Genomic DNA, 16875 nt, shown 5'->3' with positions numbered 1-16875 from the left:
GTATGGGATACCCAGATTCAGTTCCTGGGTCAGGAAGGTCCCCTGGAGAAGGGAATGGCTACCCACTCCAATATTCTTGCCTGGAGAATCCCATGGACAGAGGGGCCTGGCGGGCTATAATCCATGGGATGGCAAAGAGTCAGGCACGACTGGACGACTAACACTTTCACTTTCCCTTTTTCAGTCAAGTTCTTTAAAAACTTCCCTGGAATTTAGACTCGAGTTGCATTAATTCCAGAAAATCAGTTTGGAGAGGATTTACATATTTACGTTGAGTTTTCTAATCCATGAATGTGATATACCTCCTTATTTCTTAGATCTTTTAAAATATCTCTCAACACATGGGTCTTCCACATCTTTAATAGATTTATTCTTAGATAGATGCTCTTCTGTGATGCTTTTAATTTCAGTTTTCTAATGCTTTATTGTAGTGTTACAGGACTACAGTTGATCTTTGAATGTTGGTTTTATACCTGATAACCTTGCTAAAGTCTTATTAACTATAAATTTATTTGTATATTAACTTAGATTTGGGTACAAAAATCAGTGTATACTAAATAATGACAATTTTCTTATTCTTTTCCATTTTTTAAGGTTTTTATTTATTTTTTCCCTACTGCATTGACATAGACCATAGTTCAAAAATAGTAGATCTTTCTTTGTATGTTTTAATTGTATCTTTGGATTTTTAGTTTTTTATGTTTTTTTCCCCTAGCATATCTTTTTTTTTTTTTTTTTGGCAAATACAGGCCCTGTCTCTTTCACTACACTTAGGATGAACAATTTATGGGAAGACATTTTACTGGTTATCAAATCACATTGTTTCTTTTGGAGTTTTTTGGATGGTGTACCTCTTTTAATGTTCTTCTTGTGGAATTTTTGTTCTTCACAGACTAAAAGTTAGTATTTGCTCTTTACTCAGCTTTAAATGAGGCAGTATCCAGTCAGATTTTCTTCCCTGAAGACAGTTTAAGCCTTTTCTCAGATCTGAAGATGTTGACCTAGTCAATGTGCAAAACCCCCAGTACAGTTTCCACTTTCTAGTAGCCTTTTCTCTTTTACATATTTTTGCTCTTCTGTGGTGCCAACTTCTTCCCTCACTGCTGGTTCATAGACAGTCCGACCCAATGGGATTCATGGGGATTTATAATCACCTTAATATGCTGTTATCAGTGTTCTTCTGGTCCCCATTCTGCCAGACCATCACACCTCCCCCTACATCCTGTCCAGTTGTGTTTTAAGGAGTTCTGATCCAAACAGTTGTAGGAACTTGGCTAGGGAGCGAGGTGAGCACTTGGCCACCTCAGAAAGCCATGTCTGGGCTTTAGAGATAGGTGTCCAATTTTCTAGTTGCTGCAGACCCTGGTTTCATGAGTAGAGGCATGCAAGAGGGTTGAAGGGTTTTTCTGTCTCTTCTCTGGTCATCTTCATTTTTTTTTCTCAATTGTCTCCATTGCACTCACATGTGGTGGGTGTCCTTCCACCTCTGGCATTAGGTTGAAACATTGTTGGGGGTCTTTCCTTATCTGCATCTTCATAGGATTTTTAGGATGGGTTTGGGAGAGGTTGCAAAATTTTAACCTAGAGTTCCCCAAAGTCTATGATGCCTGTACAGCTGGTGACTTTATGAGTAAATAACCCTGAACACATTATGAGAAGGTTTTTCCTTTTGACATACTTTACAAAAGCTTTTTATTTGAAATAATTGTAGACCCACAGGAAGCTGCAAACAAATGGGTCTTATGCAATCTTCAGTGCTGACATTTTGGGTAACTGGTACAATAACAAAATATGGCCATTGGTATTGCTACAATCCACAGAACATGTTCAGATTCTGCTAGTTACACATGTACACACACACAGTTCTAACACCTTAATGCTTCCTGGTGCTTCCCCTTTGTCGTCACACCCTTCCCCCCCCCAGTCCCTGGCTCCTCAGCCACTGATTTGTGCCCATTGCTGTAACTTTGTTTTTTTAATAATGTTAGATAAATGGAATCATACAGTATACAGCTTTCTTTTCTTTTTTTTTAAATTTTCTCCTTTCAGCATAATTCTGAACTGGATACATAGACTTACTTTTGTATTAATATGTTGTAATGAACTTCCCAGGTGGCGTTAGTGGAAAGAATCCACCTGCAAATGCATGAGATATAAGAGACATGGGTTTGATCCCTGGGTCAGGAAGATCCCCTGGAGGAAGGCATGGCAACCCACTCCAGTGTTCTTGCCTGGAGAATCCCTATGGACAGAGGAGCCTGGTGGGCTACAGTCCATAGCGTTGCAGGGTTGGACATGACTAAAGCAACTTAGCAAGCACACAGTATTTTGTAATAGTCAGAAAAAGCTAAGCTTGCTTAAAAAATTCTTATTATTGAAGTGTACCATGCATACAGAAAAGTCTAGGACTCATAAGGGCATAGCTCACTGGTTGTCACCTACACCACTCCCATATAATGAGAATGCACCATTGTAACTGTCATTTAGATCAGAAATAGAACATGATCAGAACCTCTGAGATTCCTTCTCAAAGATAACCACTGTCAGAGATGACTTTTACCTGTTTTGAACTAATGTTCATGCATTGTATGAATCATACATTGCATTCTCTTTGTGGCTGATTTCTTTCAGTCAGTATTTTGTTGATGAGATTCACCCATGTTGTGTAGAGCTATGGCTTATTCATTATCATGAGTTTATAGTTTTCTATTGACAACTGTGCTATGCTGTGCTTAGTCACTGACTATCCCACAATTTATTCTTTCTCATATTAGTGGACATTTGAATTGTTTCAGTTTGTGGCTATTACATATAGTTCTGCTAGGATCATTCTTACATGAGATTTTTTGGCATATGCATAAACATGTTTCTGTTGGGTATATACCTAGAAGTAGAGTTGCTTCCATGGTGGCGCTAGTGGTGAAGAACCGACCTGCAGTGCAGGAGACATAAGAGATGAGGATTTGATCCCCACGTTGGGAAGATCCCCTGGTGGAGGGAATAGCAGTCCTCTTCAGTATTCTTGCCTGGAGAATCCCCATGGATAGAGGAGCCTGGCAGGCTATAGTCCATACCATCACAAAGAGTTGGACACAGCTGAGTATCTGGATACAGCACAGGGCCTGAGTATCTGGAGAAAGTACTCCTAGAGAGTCTTCCAAATTGGTTGTACCAGTTAACACTTGTGCCAGCAGTGTTGCTTCATTTCTGCACCAACATTTGATAGTATGCCTTTCTTGCTGCTGTTTAGACCCTCAGTCATGTCCAACTCTTTGAGACCCCATGGACTTCAGCACACCAGGCTTCCCTGTCCTTCACCATCTCCCAGAGCTTGCTCAAACTCATGTCCATTGAGTCGATGATGCCATCCAACCATCTCATCCTCTGTCCTCCCCTTCTCCTCCCCCCTTCAATCTTTCCCAGCATCAGGGTCTTTTCTAGTGAGTTGGCTCTTTGCATCAGGTGGCTAAAGTACTGGAGTTTCAGCTTCAGCATCAGTCCTTCCAATGAATATTCAGGACTGATTTCCTTTAGGATTGACTAGTTTGATCTCCTTGAGGTCCAAGGGACTCTCAAGAGTCTTCTCCAACATCACAGTTAGAAAGCATCAATTCTTCAGTGCTCAACCTTTTTTATGATCCAACTCTCACATCCATACAAGACTACTGGAAAAATTGTAGCTTTGACTATACAGATCTTTGTTGGCAAAGTAATATCTTTGCTTTTTAATACACTGTCTAGATTTGTCATGTATCTCTAGTTGTGTTCATGTTGTCGGGAGTGTACTGGTATCTCTTTGTCATCTTAATTTGCATTTTCCTGAATGCTAATAACTCCTGTTTACTCACCGTTAAGATATCTTCTTTCATGAATGCCTCTTTGGGTCTTTTGCTCATTGTTCTCAATAACAAGGTTTTTTGTTTTTGGTCTGTTTGCTTTTCTTAAAATTGTTGTGTATGTGAGTCTTTCGTTATACATTTGCATTGTTGTTGTTGTCCAGCCGCTAAGTCCTATCTCTTTGGGACCCCATGGACTACAGCACACCAGGCCTCCCTGTCCCTGTCTATCTCCCAGAGTTTGCCCAAGTTCATGTCCATTGGATCGGTGATGCCATCCAACCATCTCATCTTCTGCTGTCCTAGTCCCCTTTTGCCTTCAGTCTTTCCCAGCATCAGGGTCTGGGCACAGCATGGCTCATAGCTTCATTGAGTTATGCAAGCCCCTTCGCCAAGACAAGGCAGTGATCCATGAAGGGGACACATTTGCATAGTAAATACCTTTTTTGCACTCTTTAGGTTTCTTTTCATTCAGTACTCATGTCTCTTAAGTAACAGATCTTAAATTTAATGTAGACCAATCATCAGTATTTCCTTTCTTACTTTTGTTTTATGTTTAAGCCATTTTTTAATGTACACGAAGATCATGAATTTATTTTTCTGTGTTATCTTGTAGCAATGAAATTTCTTTTGACATTACATATTTCCATTAAAACTATTTGACATAAATAAAAATTAAGTAATAGTAATTAATAGTGCATAGAAAAATTCATGAAGATGATACACAAGGGATTGAGGTTTGAGAAATGCTTTTTCAAACCGGTAATTTCTTTGTTGGCTTTATAAGCGATATGTAAAGAGCAGACTGTTAATTTTCCATGACGATGCAGACACAGTGATTGTTAGTTCTGTTGGATTGTAATACACTTTCATTCATTTACATAGGAAACATCAAGTGGGCTTTGGGATTCAGTGATGAGAACTCAGTTTCTGCCCTGTGATATTCAATGTGGTTTGTGCCTTTTTTAGGATGAGAGGGGTAGGTGTTGGGAGAGAAGGTGTCTGGAGGCTTTGCAAGTGGGGCCACCACTGATCCGAGGTGGGAGCCACTAGACTGCCTGCGGCTTGGGCAGGCTCCACGCGTGAGAGGCTTCCACCAGCATGAGCTGATACCCTTTCCCTGAGAGTTTCCTCCACCTGTCCCCTGGGGCCTGGGAAACAGAATCCTGGGTTTGTGTAGCCTTACAGGAAAATCAACTCACTGGAAAGGACCTTGATGCTGGGAAAGATTGAAGGCAAAAGGAAAAGGGGGCGGCAGAGGATGAGGTGGTTTGATGGCATCACTGACTCAATGGATGTGGCTTGAGCAAACTCCGGGAGGTAGTGAAGAACAGTAGAGCTTGGTGTGCTGAAGTTCATGAGGTCCACCAAGAGTCAGACATGACTTAACGACTGAAAAGACAGGAAAGAGACACCAGCCAACCAGGTTCTGAGGGTAGCAGAAGATTCATTTGGGAACTGTAAATTAGGGCCTGGGCCCTTCTGTTGTCCCGTGGATCACAGTCTCTGGGGAGTGGTCTGGGCATTTTTTTTCCCTCCAGAAGATTTTTTTTTTTTTTAAATCATAGGATTTTTTTTTTTAATTGAAGGGTAATGGCTTTCTAGTGTTGTGTTTGTTCCCGCTGTGCAACATGAATCAGCTGTGATGTTGTTTTTGCTGTCCTTTAGTCACTCAGTCGTGTCTGACTCTTTTGTGGCCCCATGGACTGTAGCCCACCAGGTTCTTCTGTCCATGGGATTTCCCAGGCAAGAGTACTGGAGTGGGCTGCCATCCCCTTCTCTAGGGGATCTTCCCAACCCAGGGATTGAACCCAAGTCTCCTGCACTGCAGGCGGATTCTTTATCATTGAGCCCCCAGGGAAGCCCGAATCAGCTCTAAGTATCCATAGGTCTCCTCCCTCTCAAGCCTGCGTCCCACTCCCACCCCTCTAGGTCATCAAAGAGCACTGAGCTGACAGCAGCTGCCCTCTAGCTAGCTGGTTTACATACAGGAGTGTGTTTATCAGTGCTACTTTCTCAGTTCTTCCTGTCTTCTCTTTCCCCCACTGTGTCCACATCTGTGTCTCTATTCCTGCCCTGCAAATAGGTCTGTCTTACAGGGCGAAGTAACCCAGAAGATTCTGATGTTGGCTCAGGGTGAGAACTGCTGTCTGGAAGAGTCCAGAGGTCAGGGAGCAGCTTTCCAAGGGTGATTAGATTTAAGGCTTGGATTAGCTCCTTTGCAAGACTCCAGGGGAAGCGTGCCCCTTGGGAAGTAAGCGACTTCTGAGACAGGCAAAGAGCCACCGCAAACACTTTTTCTCCAGGGCACCAGGCAGGGTCTCCACATACTTACTGATCAAAGGGAATATTAGGTTCAGAAAGGCGAAGAAAGGAATGTCCTAAATCAGAGCTATTCAGTTTATAGGCGACCACGAAAGCAAAGTTCAGGATGGCTGTGAGCTGGCCCCTGGCAGTGCCTTCGAGGTCTTGGAGAATTCTTTGCTCTGTTTCCAGCAGACACCACTGCAGGCCAGAAGGCCTCGGACTCAGCTCCCCTCTGCCAACTGGTGAAGCCTGTCTCAGCGCTACTTCCTGTCTTGCATGTGACCCCAAATGCCATCACGAAACTTGCATTTGTATCACATTCTTGAGTTTCCAAGTGAAAGAGAGGTAGTGCAAAGACTGTGCCCGGCATTTTAGGTCACACTTGACTTTCAAATTCTAACTCAGACACTTATGTGCTCAGTCACTTAGTCCTGTCTGACTCTTTGCGATCCCCTGGACTGAAACTTGCCAGACTCCTCTGTGCATGGAATTTTCCAGGCAAGAATAATGGAGTGGGTTGCCATTACATCCTCTAGGGGATTCTCTCAACCCAGGGATTGAACCTGTGCCTCCTGTATCTTCTGCATCGGCAGGCAGATTCTTTACCACTGAGCCACCTGGGAAGTCCAACCGCTTAGGAGCTGCTTAACTCTGTAAGCTTCTTTGAGTCTTTGTTTATGTGTAGAACAGGGATGGTATTGGCCATCTCTCATGGTCCTTGTGAAGGTTTAATGTTAAAGTGTCTGCAGAGGCTCTGGCTCACAGTGGTTGCTTGCATTGCTCCCCAAGTCCCTATCCTTTAAAAATCATTTTCCTGACTTGACTTTCATAACAGCCTTCCCTCCAGACAGATTGAGGGCTTGGGAGTGGGATGCTGGGATTGATGCTTCCGAATCCGAATTCCAGCTTCTGCAGTCTGTTCTGACTGTGCCCTGTAACTTCTAGGTCACAGATTAAATGCCACGAGCACTTCTGATTTGTTAAAGAGCTGTTGTATGCATGTTGTAATCGACAGCGTGATAATAATGAATCTATGCCATTGTGCATGCGTGCTAAGTCACTTCAGTCGTGTCTGACTCTTTGCGACCCTATGGACGGTCGCCCACCTGCAGGGCTCCTCTGTCCATGGAATTCTACAGGCAAGAATACTGGAGTGGATTGCCAGGCCCTGCTCCAGGGGATCTTCCTGACCCAGGGATCGAACCCACATCTCTTATGTCTCTTGCATTGGCAGGCAGCCACTAGCGCCACCTGGGAAGCATGCCGTGGTGGTGATGTCCATTTTGTAGAGTGGCTGCAATGCAGAGAATTTTAGTTAGGGACAGATCTGATTGAACCCATGTGCACTAGTCGGAGGGGAGGTGTAGAATGAGCAGAGGGTCCCCTCGTCGCCCACCTCCCGGGCACAGAGCGCAGAGCCGGGAGGCAGGGCCCCCCCCCCATTCGGCACAGGGTGTTCTCAGAGAGCGGTGCTGCCTGGAAGGAGAAGTCGACTCATCTCTGATGACTGTCACTCTTCCCTTAGGTTATGACACATCTCCCGTCTCTAATTAATATTTTCCTCAAGTGTTCTTTTCACACTTTTTTTTTTCATGTTCTCCTCACCCACATGCTTCTCAGGATGAGAGTCTTTTTCCTCTTAGAAATAACACAAATGTGATTTGATGACAAAGGGTGGTGTTTGTTTTTGGAGGAAGAGCAGGGAGCTTTCTGGAGGGCTCTTCAGGGGCTGTTGCTGGAACGAACTGACCCAGGAGTCCTGGCTGAATTACAGTCAGAGCCGCTTCAGTGCAGCCTGGCTGGGCCCTTAGATCACAGGGGCGGGGTGAAGAGCTGGGAGTGCGTTCCCCATTGATTTCAAGCACTCTTTAAACCTGGTAATTACCTCCTCCATCGACATTATAATCTTGATGATAATACCAACATGTTGCACTCCAGCCAGGATGCCAGTGCTCTGACTGGCCTTGTTTCTGATGGCAGAGATTTAAATTAGGCTTGGAAAAACTAGCGTCGCCTCCATTTATTCGATCCTCAAGGCGGCACCCCTGGCTTCCTCAGAAATATTTTCTAAAGACGAAGGAAAGTCCTGCTTGTCGGGTGGTGATATCACGATTGACAGCTCTTTGGATGGAGCTGAATGTATCTTTGAGAATTTAGAGCCAAAGGAATTCTTGCCTCTCGCTTCAACTTCGCATTGCTTATGGAGTTCTGTGGTGGGTCGAGTAGACTGGGGTCTTTTGGGGGCCGTCATTGCACAGGGCACTCAGCTCTTATTGTACCGTGTGGCGTATGTGTGTTTGTGTGTGTTTGTGTGTCTGTCACATTATTCCAACAGTGTGTTTCGCAGGAATCTGAGGTTATGATGGGAGGTGGGTAAATTTTCTAAGCACTTGTTTGAAGATGCCCTTTTTTTGGTGGGGGGGGAATGGCAGGACAATATTTGGAGATTTTTTTTTTTAACTTTTATTTTATATTGGAGTGTAGCCGATTAGCAATGTTGGGATAGTTTCAGGCACACAGCAGAGTGACTCAGCTGTCCATAAACCTGTGTCCGCTGTCCCACAAACTCCTGTCCCATCCAGGCTGCCACAGAGCGTTGACCAGAGTTCCCTGTGCTGTATCGCAGGTCCTTGTTGGCTATCCATTTAAAATACAGCTGTGTGTACCTATCCGTCTCAAACTCCCTGCCTACCCCTCCCCCCCATCCTTCCCCTCTGTTAAACCTAAGTTCATTGTCTAAGTCTGTGCGTCTGTTTCTGTTTTGTAAATAAGTTCCTTTGTATTGTTTCTTGTTAGTTACCATATATAAGGGATGTTATATAATATTTGTCTTTCTCTGCCTGATTTATGAAGATGTCCTTTTGATTGTTGACAGATAGTGGGTTTCCCGTGGCCCTTGTCCCAGCAGTTGTCAGGGAGAAGCCCCATGTTAGGGTGATTGTCAGTCTATAGTCTCTGGGGAGTCATGGACAAGTCAGGAGTTGTGGCTGGGATGGGGCCTCTTGGTTCCTTTCTGTCCCCTCTCCCCTTCTGGAGTTCGCTTTGAAGATGGCTGATTGATCCTGTAGGTTTTGTTTGGCCGTTTGCTTACTGCCTTGGGGGCTGTGTTAGCAGCGATCCCCTACTGTGTCCAGGTCCAGGCAGCAACTGAGCGGCTCAAGTCCCATGGATATCCTATCAAGGACCAAGAGGTGGCCTTGGCTACTGGCCGGGTTTCCTAATCATCTGCATTGCTTTCTTTCCCCTTATTGTTCCATGTTTTGAGTGAGTTCAAGGGGAGGGACAGCTTATTTTTGCTTATTTTGGGTGGCACGTAGACCCGCCGCAAATCTTGAGAATCGCCACGGGGCCGCCTGAAGCCTTCCGAGTCCCCAGGCAGCATGGAGCCGGTGCTGAAATGTCACCTCCCTGGCGCCCTTTACCTCGCTGGGCACTAGTACTCCCTCTCTGTGCCAATCCTCCTGGTAGGCAGCCTCCTGGTAGATACGGGCCGAGGAGCAGAGTGGCATCGTTTCATAGCCTGGAGCTGAGAGCCTAGAGACTAGGATGTGAGGTGCACTCGTCACTGGCAAGGATGCCACGGATGGTTCACCTCAAGTCTTGGGGCCTCAGTTTCCTCTGCTGAAAACTCAAGGGGAGGACTCGACAGCGCCTCAGGTCCTGGCAGGTCTGAATTCCTCTGACTGCAGTGCATGGGCCAACTTCCTTACCTGGTGCCTTCAGAGCATCTCCTGCAGTCAGTATGTTGCCAGCCTCCTTCAGCATCCCAAGACCAGAAGGGCCTTGCCCTGCAGGGGTCTGTCATGGATGGACAGACACACCCGCATCCCCAGGTGTTCCCGGGATGCCCAGGAGGCACTCCCATCTCGGCAGTGACCCATGGGGCTTTTTAAAGTTGCCTCTGTTACATCAGGGACTTCCAATGCTTCTTGTGGAAGTAGATTTTGCTCATTTCTACTCCCAAGTGTTTCTTTTCTTTCCCCAGAGTCAGGTGTGAAGGGGAGAGGATTACTGGGTCATTTCCAGCCCCGTGGCAGGGTGGGTGGTGAGACCAGCAACCCAGGAGTCAGGAGGCCCCCAGGGCTGCTGTTAAAGCTTGTATCGGCAGGGACAGTGGGGTGGACTGGAATGATGGCCAAGGATCTGCCCACGTGCCAGCGTCAAATTCCAGGGGCAGCTTGGACTAAACTGTGTTGAGTAGCCATTCTCAGAGTTGGCCCAGCTTGGACCAGTTTTGCCAGGAATGCAAGGCAATAGGGTCTGTTTTCTTTTTTCTTCCTCTTTCTATTGCTGTGTTCATTAATATGCACAATACAAAGGCCAGAGTTGCTGAACCAAAACCATCAAGTTCTGATTAATATGCAGAACTCAGCCACGGGATCGCTCTGAAATTTCTAACCAATAACGCTCCCTGGCTGAGTCATTCAGTGGAAGGATCCTTAATTGGAAACAGCCTCACACAGTAGCACGGAGAGCATCAGACAGAGGAATATTAGGGCAGAGACACCCGGAGAGGAAATGCCGACAAGAAAGAAAACTGGCATAACGTGGACAGTTGAATCAACAGTGTTTGTCCGGAAACACCAGGCGTACCAGTGAGTGGGCTTACACGGAGCTGGAGCTTAGGGAAAGACAGAGAAGCAGGTGGCCAGATTTCTCAAAATCAGAAAGTTCGTTTCTGTCCATGTCTGTCCTTGTTTTTAATGAGCATTGTCCTTTCCAGGTTGCCCACCTCTTGGTCTGGAAACCTTAAAAATCACAGACTTCCAGCTCCATGCATCCACTTCCAAGCGCTACGGCCTGGGGGCCCATCGGGGGAGACTCAACATCCAGGTACCCACACCGAGGGGAGGATTCAGGCTGCACCGCTAGTGGCTCTGGCCACCGACATGGCGATGGTTCATTGAGCTTGGGGCAGGCTCCGTGCCTGGCATTTAAAATGAATCAGCTCTAGTTCTCACGACAGGGAGGAGCTTGCTGCTTAATCCGCATTGTATAGAGAAAGAGCCCTGAGACTCAGGACACATGTCTTCTCCAGAGACTTGTTAGTAAAAAGGATGCTGCCGGTCCCCTGGCCCAGCTTGGACCACCTGCATGTGATCTGTGTGGAAAGGACAGGCGGGGACGCTGACTGCCTGTGACCATGGGCAGGCAGTGACCTTGGTCCCGTCTCGCCTCCCTGCCAGTGTTTCTCATCTCACCACACACGTCTCTTCCAGCCTCTCCTGTGGCTCCTTCTGTCATGTTCTGCCAGCTCAAACCCTTAGTGGCGCTCATCATGTCTGGTCTGCCACCCTGAGGCTCCAAGGCCTCTGTCAGCTTCGCCCTGAGTGCTGTCCTGGTCCTGCTCCTGGGAGGTGGGGTCCTCCTGGCTCCCTTGTGCACTGAGCACCTCTTGGCTGCAGGCCTTTTCCCACGCAGGTCCCCTGCCCGCACCTCCCTGCCCGCCACTTCGCCCAAGCACTGTAAAGCCGGGTTCACCCACGGCATCGCATGCTCGCGCTTCTCTAGCATCGTACACGTAGCCGTTGAGCACCGCAGATTATTCTCCTGGAGTCCTGGAGGTTAGACATCTCACTGGGCTCAAATCAAGGCACGGTCAGGACTGCCTTCCTCTCGGAGGCTCCCGGGGAGAATCATTTCTTTTCCTGGTCCGGCTTCTCTGGGCGCACACATCCCTTCCTCTAAGCCAGCGATGGCAGGTCGAGTCCTCAGGCTGCTGTCTCTCTGGTTCTCTCTTCTGTCTCCCGCTTCTGCTTTTCAGTTGTTCAGTTCAGTTGCTCAGTTGTGTTTGACTCTTTGTGACCCCATGGGCTGCAGCACGCCAGGCCTCCCTGTGCATTGCCAACTCCCAGAGTTTACTTGGACTCACGTCCATCCAGTCGGTGATGCCATCCAACCATCTCATCCTCTGTCGTCCACTTCTCCTTTTGCCTTCAATCTTTCCCAGCATCAGGGTCTTTTCAACTTTTAAGGACCCTTATAAGTACATTGAGCCCATCTGGATAACGCAGGACCATCTCCCAATCCCAAGCAACCTTGGCTGCATCTGCAGCCTTCATTTCCCTTTGTCACAGAACCTTGAGGATTCACAGCTTCCAGGATGAGCATGTGGACATCTTTGTCGGGGAGGGGGCATCACTCTGCCAACCCATCTCAGATGCCTTTTTCTTCCTCTTCCAACTCCAGCCGATCCGCCTCTTCTCAACTTGGCATTTGATCCCATGCCGTCCTGTGTGTTTCTCCGGGACCGTCGTTCCCTAATATTTTTGCAGTGTTTCCCCAACTGATGCATAACTGTGTGTGGTTTCCAAACCCTTTGGCACATGAACCGTCTCAGCCAGCCTCCTGGGCTGGAGGTGGTCCTTTCACGCCCACAGTGGGGGGCCATCGAGGCTGCACTCACAGCTTCCTCTTATTTCCCCGGTGGTCACTGTAAGCGTGCCGCAGGGGGCTGCAGTGCAAGAGTGGACGAGCCGCCTCCCCAGGGAGCCCTGGGCTTGATGGGGGGACGTCTGAGTGCAGTTCTGACGCCAGGCTCTCTTCCTTCCTCTGGACCGCGTCAGGCTGCATCCCTGCTTCTCAGTTCAGATTCAGTAATACGAACTTTTATGAAATCTAAAGTTGTTTTAAAAATACCCATTAAAAAAAACCAGACAGCTGTTAAGAAAATATTTGGTTGTGTACAGCGGAACACTGTTTTACTAGTGGGTGAACTTTCAAAGTTTAAACAGGAGTAACTGTTAATAACTTGAGAGCCCCCAACACCCTGCACAGGCCGAAGTCCAGCAAGTAAATAAAGTCAGACTCGAGCAGGGGGCTGCATCCAGATGGGAGTGGGGCTGCCTCCTGCATCACTCAGAGCTGTCATCTGGTGTCTCTGATTCCTTCTCTAGAAATGAAGTCATCCTTCATTAAAGAGGAAGCATTCACATTAATAGCTCAGCTGGTAAAGAATCCGCCTGCAATGCAGGAGACCTGGGTTCAATCCCTGGGTCAGGAAGATCCCCTGGAGGAGGGAACAGCTACCCATTCCACTATTCTGGCCTGGAGAATTCCATGGACAGAGAAGCCTGGAAGGCTATAGTCCATGGGGTTGCAAAGAGCCAGACATGACCAAGTGACCTTGATATTCACATTGATCCACACTTCCAATCAGAAGTGGAGAGGCCCAGCTAGTCCTAAATTTTTGGGGTGAGGGTGGAGGATGGGAGCTGTGTGCTTCCCAGTGAGCTGAGTGGACAGGTTGAGTGTATCCCAGTCAGGCAGGCTGAGTTCAGACTTGGCCTCGACACATAGAGATTTTGGGACCTTGGAAATAATTACCTCACGTCTCTTGAGCCTCAGTTGTCTCATCAGAAACGTGGGAGTTCAAAGCACTCCCTGGATTCCTTGAACAGTGAAATTGGCTAATTTATAGTCAGTGAAGTTAAGCGTGATTTATCCCTGGTGGCTCAGTGGCAAAGAATCTGCCTGCCAATGCAGAAGACACAGGTTTGATCCCTGGGTCAGGAAGACCCCCTGGAGAAGGAAATGGCAACCCACTCCTGTATTCTTGCCTGGAGAATCCCACGGACAGAGGAGCCTGGTGGGCTATACAGTCCATAGTGTCACGAAGAGTCCGACATGACTTAGTGACTCGACACCAACAACAATTTTACAGCATTTACTGGATTGTCTCACTCCTCTGCTGAAGCTGCAAGGACCCCATTTGGCAGGTTCCACCTTCCAGAATTAGTGCCACATGAAGCATGATTGCATCCCGACAGGTGCCCCGGAATGCATCTTCCCACACATGCAGGTTGAGTGCTGTTTAAAAATAACCACATCTTGTCTCACATCTGAGTATTTGGTAGGCGTGTCAAGCTAATGGGATTTTATGTGCGAGAAATAGCAAGGTATTGTCATTAGAAACCATATTTAAATGCATTTAGCGCAGGAGGTAAGCAAGGTCAATCTAGCCCTTCGCTGCTCTGGCTCTGTGAGCATGAATGTGGTCCACTGAGAATGCGGTCCACTCAGAACGCAGGCTCGGCATGCGCCCTGGCCCTCCTGCTAACGAGCTGAGGGGCTTTAGGCAAGATGCTCACCTTTGCTAACTTCTTGGGATATGAAGACTAAAAGGAGGAAGAAAGAGAATTGTCCTCCTTGATTCTCAAATGCCATTTTCCTTCCCATTAGATCCATTTCCTCACCTGACCATTTCGAAGTACGCTTTATGTACCAGAACTGGGTGGCCATAAAAAAAAGCAGAGAAGAAAAACTCCTGTTTTTTCCATTTCCCCAAGATGCCTCGGTCTCCAGCAAGAAGGAGACTAGGAATTGGCTCTGATGGTTACTGGTGCTGTGCTGGGTACTTTTCCTGTTTCGTTTATTCCTTGACATGCGACAAGGACTGTTATTTTTATCACCCCTGTCTCTAAGAAAGCAGCTACACCGATCGGTGGGGTAACTTGGTTAAGATTTCTCAGGAGAGGAAGGATGTGACTCCAAGCTGCTTTAAACCTGGAGCTGTGGCTCCCAATGACCCCATAAAACTGCCCAGACCAACAGCTAAAGTGTTCTAGGCCCCTCTGGATGCTTATTAAGCCATGTGCCAGTCACTCTTCTGACCTTTATCTCGCATTGATTTCCTGGGGGGTTACCCTCTTCAGGTCGTGTGAATCACGTTTGTCCGAGATTCCCACACTGTTTGGGCACCGTGTCTGCACATACATGTGTGCCTGCTGCAGTGCCAAGGGCACTGTGGCTGCCGTGAATGATGGCGTTGTGACCCTGAGGCAGCGTTGGTCCGTGTACCAGTTTGGCCAGTACATCAGTGTCTTATGGGACCGGGTACCAGCCCTGACCCCAGAGCGCCGGCCACACAGCTGTGGGCAGAAGCCTCCGAAGAACTCAGTCCTGTCCATGGTGCTCGTCACTCGGTGCTACTCTGGCTCAGGATGGCCATGTGGTCCATTCTGGGCTATTTGCTGCTCAGGTCCTTTGCCCGTTTAGCCATTGTGCCCACAACCCACCAGCTTCCATACTTCTCTACACCCTCTTCTATCATACTGCTTTTACCGTGTTTTTTTAAGGTCAAATCCTATCATTTAATGATAGAATTAAATGATATTAAATTTTATTAAATTTTTTAAAATTTAAAATATATTAACTTTTTTTTCTTAGCAATTTAACATGTCTCCTTATGAGAATTAATTTTTTTTTAGAGTTGATTGAGTTTTTTTGTTCTTCTGATTACAGAGCTGCATAGATTTTGAACCTTATTTTTTTCCTGTGAGCTTGGTTCTTATGAGTACAAGATTTTGCAGACCAAGCATTCACTTTTGCAGATTAAGCATTCACTGGATTGCATTTTCCATGTTACAGCAGAAACACCTGTCTCTATGTTAGTTTGTTGGAAAGTGCAGTGCAGTGCAAGTTGTGTCCACCTCTTTGCGACCCTGTGGACTATACAGTCCATGGAATTCTCCAGGCCAGAATACTGGAGTGGGTAGCCTTTCCCTTCTCCAGGGGATCTTCCCAACCCAGGGATTGAACCCAGGTCTCCTGCATTGCAGGCAGATTCTTTACCAGCTGAGCCACAAGGGAAGCCCAGGAATACTGGAGTGGGTAGCCTATCCCTTCTCCAGTGGGTCTTCCCGACCCAGGAATCGAACCATGGTCTCCTGCATTGCAGGTGGATTCTTTACCAACTAAGCTATATAGTTCGTTGGGGGCTGCTATAAAAACATTCCATACACTAGGTGGCTTATAAACAACACAGGTTTATTTCTCACAGTTCTGATGGCTGGAAAGTTCAAGATCAAGGTCCTGGCATATTTGGTGTCTGGTGAGGGCCTGCTTCCTGGTTCCTAGATGACTGTCTTCTGTGTTCTTAGGAGGTGGAAGGGGAGCTTCTCAGGGTCTCTTTTAGAAAAGCACTGATCTCAACTCCTGGGTGAACACTGGGAGATGGTGAAGGACCGGGAGGCCTGGGTGCTGCAGTCCATGGGGTTGCAAAGGTCAGACAGGACTTAGTGACTGAACAACAGCAATCTCATTCAAAAGGGTTCCACCTTTGTAACCTAATCGCTTCCCAAAGGTCCCTAAAACTATCACCTTGGAGGTAAGGTTTCCACATATGAATATTGAGGGGACATATGCATTCAGTCTATAGCATTCTTTTGTCCTCATTTTAAGCATGAGACTTCGACAGATTAATAACAGCTTATAATTCAACTTCTAAATTCTCCTTTTTACAAGTGGAGTTTTGCTTGTGTCAATTTAATAATATAAGCTCAGAGGAGAAGCCCAGGTTTACGTTTCACAGGTATACTGGCACAAAAGAGAGCTTCAGGAATTCAAGGGAGGGGTCCAGTTCATCAGGATAGTCTTACCCAGGTTTAGTCTGGCAGTATCCAAGGGTCCTTTTCTACTAACTCACTTGTGAGGCTGTCTGTGGTCTCATTTAGAAACAATAATTGGCTTCTGCTCTGGGACCAGTCACAGGCAGATTGGAAATTAACATCCCAGATCTCGAAGAGAAAGTCTCGGTATTGACCTCTAAAATCACACTTGGAGCATTTGTTTGCCTGTGCTTGGTCTTAGGAGATAGCCCTGTATTCAGGTGGGTCATTTAACAGTAGCCATTGCCTGTCCTGTCCCCACAGAATCCTCTAAGGACCCTGAGAGATTTTCTATGGCTCGTAAATTCAGCAAGGTGGTGTCAGAGACAGCGCTTCTCTTTGAT

The 16875-nt window shown here is 46.8% G+C and overlaps 1 protein-coding gene across 2 annotated transcripts in view; it reads left to right on the top strand.

Moving 5' to 3' along the window:
* CPXM2 (carboxypeptidase X, M14 family member 2) overlaps positions 1-16875 on the top strand; it is a 134240-nt gene that overhangs the window by 21404 nt on the left and 95961 nt on the right. For both annotated transcript variants that reach the window (XM_070470378.1, XM_070470377.1), the window contains one exon: positions 10867-10976. In XM_070470378.1, the coding sequence (XP_070326479.1) occupies positions 10867-10976 (110 nt within the window). The remainder of the gene's footprint in view (positions 1-10866; positions 10977-16875) is intronic.

Source organism: Odocoileus virginianus, chromosome 7 (genome assembly GCF_023699985.2).
Source record: "Odocoileus virginianus isolate 20LAN1187 ecotype Illinois chromosome 7, Ovbor_1.2, whole genome shotgun sequence".
In the NCBI taxonomy this organism is placed as follows: Eukaryota; Metazoa; Chordata; class Mammalia; order Artiodactyla; family Cervidae; genus Odocoileus; species Odocoileus virginianus.
Note: the sequence above shows the minus strand (reverse complement) of the source record. Positions and strands in the feature narration are given on the sequence as shown.